General features: G+C 39.7%; 3 protein-coding genes across 3 annotated transcripts; 2 read left to right on the top strand and 1 right to left on the bottom strand.

The window, feature by feature from the left end:
- The first annotated feature begins 210 nt into the window (after positions 1 to 210).
- On the top strand, positions 211 to 1,810 carry LOC125516761 (uncharacterized). The gene is made up of 6 exons (XM_087530142.1): positions 211 to 268; positions 394 to 434; positions 1,177 to 1,254; positions 1,375 to 1,488; positions 1,602 to 1,667; positions 1,778 to 1,810. Exons 1-6 carry the CDS (start codon positions 211 to 213, stop codon positions 1,808 to 1,810), a joined length of 390 nt encoding a protein of 129 aa, XP_087386268.1.
- A 154-nt stretch (positions 1,811 to 1,964) lies between these two features.
- On the top strand, positions 1,965 to 5,082 carry LOC147964747 (protein FAR1-RELATED SEQUENCE 5-like). Its single transcript, XM_087531285.1, has 2 exons — positions 1,965 to 4,770; positions 4,880 to 5,082. The coding sequence occupies exons 1-2, from the start codon at positions 1,965 to 1,967 to the stop codon at positions 5,080 to 5,082; spliced, it is 3,009 nt and encodes a 1,002-aa protein (XP_087387411.1).
- A 1,091-nt stretch (positions 5,083 to 6,173) lies between these two features.
- LOC147964746 (uncharacterized) lies at positions 6,174 to 9,532 on the bottom strand. Its single transcript, XM_087531287.1, has 13 exons — positions 9,377 to 9,532; positions 9,155 to 9,233; positions 8,812 to 9,008; positions 8,621 to 8,707; positions 8,386 to 8,502; positions 8,147 to 8,260; positions 7,913 to 8,026; positions 7,518 to 7,783; positions 7,215 to 7,386; positions 6,978 to 7,091; positions 6,697 to 6,828; positions 6,485 to 6,585; positions 6,174 to 6,354 (listed from the first exon to the last, which is right to left on the bottom strand). Exons 1-13 carry the CDS (start codon positions 9,530 to 9,532, stop codon positions 6,174 to 6,176), a joined length of 1,830 nt encoding a protein of 609 aa, XP_087387413.1.
- Between the last annotated feature and the right edge of the window lie 246 nt (positions 9,533 to 9,778).

Raw genomic sequence — 9,778 nt, 5'->3', positions numbered from 1 at the left:
CCCATCCCTGGACACACCAAAAACAAACCCATAAAGCCCATGTATAGCTAAAAGACGGGAAAACTTTTGCTCCTCTGTCAAAACCCTGAACCCCCACCCTCCCACCCTGAGAGAACACGCCAGTCCTCACCCCTCCCACCTTTCCCCTCCTTCCTCCCCGTCCCTACCTCCCCTACCCAACCCTAGTGTAGGTGGCGGCTGTTCTTGGACATGAAAGAAGCAGATGATGAAGATAAGAACAGGGACAAAGGGAAACAAACTCACCAGGGTGAGTTTGTGCGTCCATGGATCCATCTGCAGCTCCTTTCTTTTTCAATTTTCCTGATCTTGTTCCCTTTCTTCTTTTTGGATGAAAACCTTCTGATTTCTTATTCTCCCTTTGTTTTTCTGCAGCAATCTTGGAGCAGTATGGAAAATTCCTGATGGGCACGCAGGTTTGTCTCTGAGATAACTTCATGGGAGGAAAAGTCCATCTTTGTCTCACATGTTGTTCAAAGTTTCTCTGAAGAAAAAAATGAAGAAGAAAATTGTATAATATTAGAAGCATGTAGTATATTAGATGCATGTAGTATTTTAGAAGCATGGGTATTCAGTGGTTTGATGACATAAAGGATAATAATTTCCATGCTGCTATTTTTGTGTATGTCCAACACACATATAGTTCAGGATAGAGAAGTTTGTGGACAGAGAAAAGGTTGTATGCTTGTTTTGGATAGAGAAGTTGAAAATTTGCTATTGTTGTTGACACTTTTTGAATATGATAAACTAATGAACATGGTTCTTTGCATGAGACAAGAAAACATATGTCATGGAAATTGATGCTGTACAGCTCCCTACAGAAACATGTATATGAGTTGTTTTGATTTTCATGTTTCAGGGCAAAAAAACAGAATTACCTAGTTGTAAAAATTCAGCAAATTCTTATAGATGCCCCTCCCCTGAACAAGTAGTGTCCCATGATTACCCCAGTACAAATACAGTGAAAACTGAACTTTTTTTCAAGATCTGCTACAGTGGGTTGTATAAGAAGAAGCATATAAAAGCATACATGCCCCTGCCCCCTCTGGATCTATATAGAAAGATGGAAATGTGCAGTATATGTAACATCTTGTTTGCTAACTACAGAAGATAGAAAATGTATACCTCATAATTAATGATTCTCTCTTCATTTTGTAGGTGCCGGGTGAAACTATGGCACAAGGAACTCCAATCAGTCATGGACCAGTCCCAGTTGATCCAGTAACATCGGTTCATGTAAGGATCGATGTTTTTTTAAAAGAACAAAACCATTAGATTGTGAAAGAAAAAATACATCATTTTTTTGGGTGGCATCAAAAAAAGAAAAGAACTTAGAACATTACTCTCTATGTGCAGCAGCCATACGTTGGTGCCCAATATGTGCAACAGCAACAAGCTGGGACGCGACTGGCATTTCAAACATCTTCAAGTCCTTTTGCAACACATGTACGTGCTTTCATGAAAAAACTTGTTCTTCTGCTATGTTGCAGATACTTATAACTCGGAAGAAGATAAAAAGAGAAAAGAAAGTAACTTATACTATTACCAAATTCTAACATGCAAAAAGGTGAAAATAAATGCAGGAAATGAATTTCCTTGGAAGTGGTTACATGAGCCACACACAATTGTTGATGGCTGCTGATCAAGAGGTACTATAAGTGCCTTTATATTGTTGACTTTGACATGTATAGTGGAAACAAAAAATGTTGAAAATGTCAACAAGTAAAATATAAACTACATAACATGTTTGTGCTCACAGGCTGGTATTGGTGGATCTCAACATTCTGGTTAACAACAAGATTCTGGTGGCAGGGGGTTTTGTGAGGTATGATTTCATTTACATATGTACATATCCGACTGCCCTTTCCCCCATGTGTGACAGAAAAAATAACAAAAAAATGCTTACTCTCTTATTCTTGTTGTTGCTGATACAGAATGACACATACATGATAACTGAGCGGTATGGGCGTTTGCATGGACAAGATGAGGGGGGCCAGCCAACAGGGAGGCAGCAAGCAGAAAATGTAGATGTGGGGGCAGAAGGTTTCCCTAGCTGGAGCTGGGATGGCAACACAGCTGAAGGGCACCAAGGTTGCAGCTACCAACCTAGATACAAAGAACAAGACAGCGATGATGGTGATTTTGACTTTGATGAAGGTGAGGATGACTTGGATGATGAAGTTGCTGCTGGTTCAAGCCATGGACCTAGTTTCCCTGAGGACATGAGTCTTGATGGTGGTTTGGGGGATGATTCAGCAGCTGCTGGCTCCAGCCATGGTCCTAGTTTCACGGATGGCATGAGCTTCGATGATGTTTCAGACAATGGTAAACAAATAGACGCACATGGAAAAAACAAGAATGTCTGTGATTGTGATGATCAACAGGAAGGCGAGCCAGTGCAACAAGAAAATGTTGAACACCTATCACAGGAGGACATACTCATGTTCATAGAAAGTGACAGTATTTGTGCGGCTCAGGCTCAGACTTGCAGCCAAGAAGTACGGAGCCACCATGTGCCATATGTGGGCATGGTCTTTGATTCTTGTGATGTTGCCCATGCATTCTACAATGAGTATGCAGCCATTTGTGGTTTTGCAATCAAGAAAGCAGGCAACTACCATGCAACTAAACCTGGTGGCAAGACAGTGTCCCGTTACACTTACAGGTGCAACCGCTCGGGTGAAGTTGTTGGCGAGGATGTGCTTGAAGAAAAGAAAAAACAGAGGCAGCTCAAGAAGCAAGAAAAAACAGGGATTCTCCCGCCCGAGAAGGCAAAAAGGAAGAGGAAAAACTTCATACAAATAACCGGGTGCCAGGCTAAAATGATTGCAACACTAAAAGGAGACAAATGGGTTGTCACGGTTGTTGACCTGGAGCACAACCACACCCTTAGCCCTCCAAACGAGAGCAAGTATCTCAGATCGCACAAGAAGATGACAGAGGAAGAGAAGTTGTTTATCAGGACATTTAACTCTGTACAAATGCCCACTAGGAAGATTATGGCCATTCTTTCTTACCTGCGAGGGGGTGATGCACCATACACTAAGAAATATGTTAGCAATGTGAGGACGGCAATAAACAGAGAGAATGGCAAGGGAGATATGCTGCAGGTCCTTGAGTACTTTAGGAACAAACAAAAGGAAGATCCAAATTTCTATTATGCATTCAAAGTTGCTGACGAGGACATCAACAAGGTGTTGTGCATATTCTGGGCGGATGGCTACTCGAGAAAAATGTATGAGCTGTATGGTGATTGTTTGAGTTTTGACATGACATACAAGACAAACCGATACAATATGCCATTTGCACCGTTTGTTGGCATCACTGGACACGGGCTCAACTCCTTGTTTGCTTGTGCTATAGTACACAATGAGACGGTGGACACATTTGAATGGCTTTTCGACACATTTCTGGACTTCATGCGTCGAAAAGCTCCTCTCACGGTCATTACTGACCAAGATGTGGCGCTGAAGACCGCGGTTCCTGCTGTTTTCAAGGGTGTTGTTCACAGGTGTTGTCTGTTCCACATAATGAAAAAGGTTCGGGAAAGATGTGTGAGAACCTTTTCAACACAACCAGACTTGTATGCTGACTTCAGCGACATCATGCATAACTGCTTGAAAGAGGTAGAGTTTGAGACGTTGTGGCCACCAATGACGCAGAAGTATGGAGTAGAGAATGTCAAGTACTTCAGGTACATGTGGAAGTACAGGAAGTTGTTTGTCCCAGTCTATTTCAAGAAAAGCTTCTTCCCTTTCATCCACTCGACTGCCCGGACTGAAGGGACAAATGCCATATTCAAGGACAACGTAGGCTCAACATTCAGTGTGATTACCTTTTTGCGTGAGTATGAGCGGATATTGAAAGCGATGCAGGAGAATGAGAAGGAACAAGACTCTATTACCAGAACAACAAAGCCAACCTACTGGCTGGGCACTGAACTAGAATTGCAGGCTGCAGAGAAGTACAACAGAGCGATATTCTACAAATTTCAGAAAGTTATAAAGTTTGCAAGCCAGTTGCATGTGGAGGAGGTTGAGAAAAACACAAGGTACGAGGTGTACAAGACAAGGATGCTCGCTGAGAAAGATTTTAGAATCCGGAGATATGTTGTCATTGTTGATATGCACAGAGAGGATTTTGCTTGCATTTGTGGAAAGTTTGAAAAAGATGGCGTTGTGTGCAGCCATATACTTAGGGTATTAACACACCTCAACTTGCCAGTGCTACCTGAGAAGTACTACATTGACAGATGGAGACCCAAGCAAAGAAAAGACATTAGAAAACTCAGGTACGGCGTCCCTGAGGAGCTAACAGCAGGGGACCATCACCTTAGATACATGTTGCTGTCTAGCAGACTGAATGAAATGGCTTCGGATGCTGCGTCATCCAATGAAAAATATATGTATGTGGTTGGTGAAAGTGTGAGGATTGAGGCAAAGCTAGATGAGATGAGTTTGGCAGAGGAGCAGCAAAAAATGCAAGATAAGCATGTTGATAGAGCTCTAGCCCCTACTATGGTCACACCGCACCCTGATGGGTACGGGGAAAGTCTAAAGGATCCTGATGTTATTGTTCCGAAGGGGCGTCCACAAGAGCATTACAAGACATTTTTGGAGAAACTACAAGCAAAACAACAAATTGGTTGCAGCCATTGTGGTCAGCATGACCATGTTTTGGCTCCGTGCACAAACAAACACATCCCCAGGTCCCAATTTCACAAGAAGACTACAGTCGGCGAGCAACCAATAGGTTTGCCTCAATCCTCGCACTTTAAAAGGACTACTGCTTAAAATCTCATCACTCTGCTGCTGTCATTTGTTTGTACCTAAAAAACTAAGAAAAAATATTGTTGTCATAGGAGTCCCTGGTGCTTCAAAGGATAGTGGTAGGAAGAATCAAACAGGAGGGGGGACAAAAGCAGGTGACAAACGGAGTGCACAGAAGGATACTACTAGTGCGCCTAGTGCCTCAAAGGGGATGTCTAGCAAAAAACAAACAGGAGGGAAGCAAAAAACAGGCGAGAAGCGGAGCGCACGAAAAGATACTACTGGTGCATCTTGAAGAAAAAAAGAGTTGAAAGTTCTTTAACAATAAGTACATTATAAGGAGAGAAGATAAAAATTGTTGCATGTTTCTCTTCCTCTTTTTTTTGCTTATGAACTGAAAACTCTGTTGCTGCGCAAATGATGGGAAACAATGTGGATAAATTACCTTGTTGCTATTGGTCTTGATCTTTATGAGTGTTTCCTTGCATGATGAGAAAAATCCAAATGGGCATTGTTTCTCCTCCTTAAGTTCATAAGTTTTTGGTGCCTGCTATATGATCTTTATTAGTAAAATGACAAAATGCAGTAAAACTGAAAATTGTATGAACAAAACTTGCTACCCTAGCTGGGATTCTGAAAGATGACTTCATACTTTAATATGTTTGTAAGCAAAAAATGAGTGCAGGAGTAAAATGATACAGGAAAAACTCAAACATGAGCAAAGATTTTAGGTGGATCTGAACCTAAAAATATAGAGATCTAGAAACTTAAAGATGACTGATGTGCATTAAAATGAGTACGAAAAAGATACAAAAAGAGAGGGTGACCTTTGTGTCGTCATCTCCTTGGCCCTCTCCATCAGATGGAAAACACCAGAAAAAGTATTGATGCCACACGGGAAACATGAAAATTCATTTAAGCAAAATTTTGGAAAAAAGGTGCAAACATAAACACATGAGGAAAAACACTGTTATAGTTCCTGTGTTTCACCAAATTACCGAGTGAGAAAGAACAAACTAGGGGAGAAGTACCTTCGGGAGCACATGTTTCCCAACCAAACAAAAAAATAGAGGGGGCATATATATGTCTACAGCAACAAGAAGGGTCTACATTCTCTGTTCATACAAAAAATAGAAAAACATCTCGAAAATGTTTAACAATTGCTAACTATGTGTTTGATGTAGCTCCTCTTTCCTTTGATTTTGCTGATATGACTCTTGATACAGCTCCTCTTATCATCTATGAGTGGTGTCTTTTAGGAGCTGTCAGCACTTTTTCATGTCTGCACGGAAGGATAAGAACACAAAGGGGAAACTTAATAAAATCCTGTCACAAACATAAAGCAAAGGAATCTGAAAAAACCAGAAAATTGCATATGGGGTTAACCTATAGGCGGAACTCCTTCACACGCTTCTTCTCGTCATCCAAAGTGTTGTAGTGGCTGAACATGAGATCAACAGCATATCGGATCCTTGCATCTGGGACATCTTTTGGTGAAAAAACTATAGGGGTTGGATTCCTTGGGCACCATCCCATTAGTTTCATAGTGAAAATGCCACAATCAGTACTGAAAAAAGACATACACACAAAAAAGGTACAGGTGTTTGTGAACAAAAATCACAAAAAACGTATTAAAAAGTTACAACAAAGCAAAAGGAAGTCAGGGAAAATAAAAGCGTAGATGTTTGGTTTCATACTCGTTATCTTGTTGAGGGACTTTAGGGTAAACAGCAGGGAATGCATTGAAATCCATTGGCTGGAGCCGAGCTTCGTACCAAGTGCATATAAAGCTTGAGATCTGCCTCAAATATAAAAAATAAACATTTATTGATGTTTGCAGGAAAAACTTGCAGACAAAATATAATTATCACAAAAACAAAAAAACAGTATTTAAAACCCTTGTACTTACAATCTTCTTTTTTATGTTCATATGATATGAGCTCTTCTCATCGTAGAAAGAATCTAGAAAATAAAACATGTGACCCTTGATGTCAACGATGAACAGAAAGTAATGTTCTTCGTGTAGTGTTGGAAAGTACAACTTGTGTACATCCATTTTGGAGTTGATGCAGAAAAAGGGAAAATATAGACAACAAGTTGGTGTATATTGAAATAAGGAAAAAACACTAAACGAAATTATAGCTGAACTTGTGTTGTCGAAAAATGAAAAGAGGAAGTTTGACAAAAAACCTTGTCTGACATCGAAAGATTATGTGCTTTTCCAGCTCCAATGAAACTCGTAATCAGTTTCTTCCTCCACCAAATTCTTGCCTCATCATTTTTCCATTTGCCCAGGAAATATTCCTTTTAAGTTGTTGAATGATGAAAATTTTGAAAGGTAGGTAAGTACGATGACAGAAAAAATAAAAACAAGGGAAATCATAAAAAACAAACAGAGAGAAAAAAGGTTGGGTTTCATTTGCTTGCAAATGCAGTGTGGAAGAAATAGTGCTTGAGTGAGTTCCTAGGATGATTTTCATTAAATAGGTGCCTACAGTACACATTTATGACATAGGCCTGGACCCGGCCACCTATTTTCATCGAGTTACCCAACTGTCCAAATGTGGCAATGGTTTTGTCAATCAAAACTGCAAGTTTGCTGTACATATAGAACAAAAGGAAAACATGTCAGCTTGCAGGTTAGCTTACGCACAAAAAGTCTTTACAGTGAGTATAAGGCAAGAAAAACATTTTGCAAAAAAGAAATAGTGCATCTGAGAAAAAACTCACGATCCTTCAACATTGGCCAGGGATGTTATGTTCTCATACATCTTTCTCTCGTGTGGCATTATTGGGCCCCTTTCGCTGCAGTCGTACGGTGAGCTACGGTACCTGCTTGCTTGGACAATCCTCTTTGGTGGTGCATTTTCTTTTCCACGGAAACTGCTTGGCCTTCCTAACGAGAGATTTGTGTTGTAAAAATCATCAGTTATGTTGACCAATGTGCTGCGCTCTTGCCTAAACATGTTTTCTCCATGAATTTTGAGTTGTCCTGACTATACATATGACACAAAAAGGGCAAGAAAAAATAAAAATGTTAGATGCATAATTAGAAAGAATTTCAAAAAAAGAAAAGAACGATTAACAAACAGAGAGCACTTAAAAAATAAAAAATGGCTTCTTACAGTTTTTTCTTCCATTAGTTGTACTGGATTCCTTTTGCTGCCACTGGATTCTTGTTGACAGCTTTCCTCCTCTGCAAATAACCTTTTTCCTATTATTGGAACCATGGAGTAGTCCTGGGGGAAACATAAAAATAGAACCAAACACACAAAAAAGTGCATATGAAAAGGATTGTTTTAGTACGAAAAAAGAATACATGCTTGTATTTGATAAGAAATCTGCTATTTCAGGACTACCTTCTTCATTTTGAGTGGGGGAGTCTCGGATGTGTACTCGTTATTATTTTTGCATGGTGAGTAGCAAGTTTGCATGTGATTCCACCCAGTTGACATTTGAACTTCAGGTGTTGTCTGTGCCACATAGGGTGAATAAAAAAGAAAAAAGGAAGGAAAAAGTCAACCCTGGAAATGCTTGGAGAAAAAAGCCTATTTGTGATAAACTACTACAAGACAATAAAGTTTTTTGCGAAACTGACCAAATCAACAATCTCCTCAACTGGTTTTGGGGGTTGTGGCGTCTCACACATCAAACTTCTTTGTACTTCCCTTTGGGCGCAGTGAATGCTTAGCTTGTAGTTTGAACTACTGCTTCCCTGTTTCTGTGTTGCATGTCGCAAAAACCAAGTAACAAAAACACAGAGAGAGAACAAAAGAAGTAAAAAAATAGCCTGGGTTTATAGGAAAAATTTGAACAGATGGGGGGGAGAATACCTTCAAGTTTGTATTCCCTTGCACACAAATGTCAACTTCTTCTGGCTGTACTTCCTTGAAGTTTTTGGTGATCTTCAACTTCGTTGCCTGTTTATGAGAAAAAGAAAAAATGTTATGTGCATTGAAAATATGGCATTTATGTTGACAGGAGAAACCACTTGTGGATGAAAAAAAGATATTGAAAAACTAGCCTCTATCTTTTTTTTGTAACACTCATCCTTCATCCATACAGGCCTCCACAATTCATGTTCTTTGATTATATTTCCACATTCATCCACATCTTCAGAGATCCTGAATGAGGGGGTGCTATCATCGGCGAAGAAATATTTTTCTCTTGCCTTGTCTAGAAAGTCGCTAATGATTTTATATCCTCTTGCAAAAACCTCATCTGTATGTGTCCCTGAAAACAAATAAAGCATTTCGGTAACACACACACACACAAGAAAAGGAGACCTCTGATTGTGCTGGTACATTAATGTCTATGCTTCAGTTTTTATAAAATAGAGAGCATAAAAAAATAGAAGACATGCGTACCACTCTCTGGTTGCGCTTTTACATTAATGTCTATGCTCAGGTTATCCGGGCACCCCCTAAAATTTTTCCTGTGCAGGTCCTGTTTTCAAGTAAACAAACAAAAAACAAAGAAAAAAGACACAGTTAAAACACATAGAAGAAGGCAAAAAAATTGACAACTAGAGAGTGTAAGCATGTCTATGAATGCCACTGCTGACATGAAGAAAAATAAAATTTGTGTACCAATTCCTGAATTGATGTGTTTTGAAAACCAGAAAATGTTGTTTGCTTTGATTCCATGAAAATTATTTTGGACTGAATGAGCTCTGTTGGGATGTCTTCCTTGGCACTCTCTGCTACATTTTGAACGTGGTTCTCTTTTGCTTCTCCAATAAGCATGTAGTTGAGGCTGCTGCTTTTCTCTTGTTGATTATCTAGAGTGTGGACTTCATCCTTTTCTTCACCCTGTTTTGAGGGGATTTTTTCATCAGCCTGTTGCAGGAAAAGAATGCAAACACAAAAAGCAAAAAACTATGTTAGACGAATCTTTTTGAAAATCAACTTGCATTACGAAAAAGAAAAAAAGCACATTCTGTACCTTCAAAAGAGATTCCAAAGGCTTCTTGTGCTTGATTGAACAGGGAT

This window comes from Triticum urartu, chromosome 6A, assembly GCF_056163025.1.
Source record: "Triticum urartu cultivar PI428250 chromosome 6A, HENAU_Tu73, whole genome shotgun sequence".
In the NCBI taxonomy this organism is placed as follows: Eukaryota; Viridiplantae; Streptophyta; class Magnoliopsida; order Poales; family Poaceae; genus Triticum; species Triticum urartu.
Note: the sequence above shows the minus strand (reverse complement) of the source record. Positions and strands in the feature narration are given on the sequence as shown.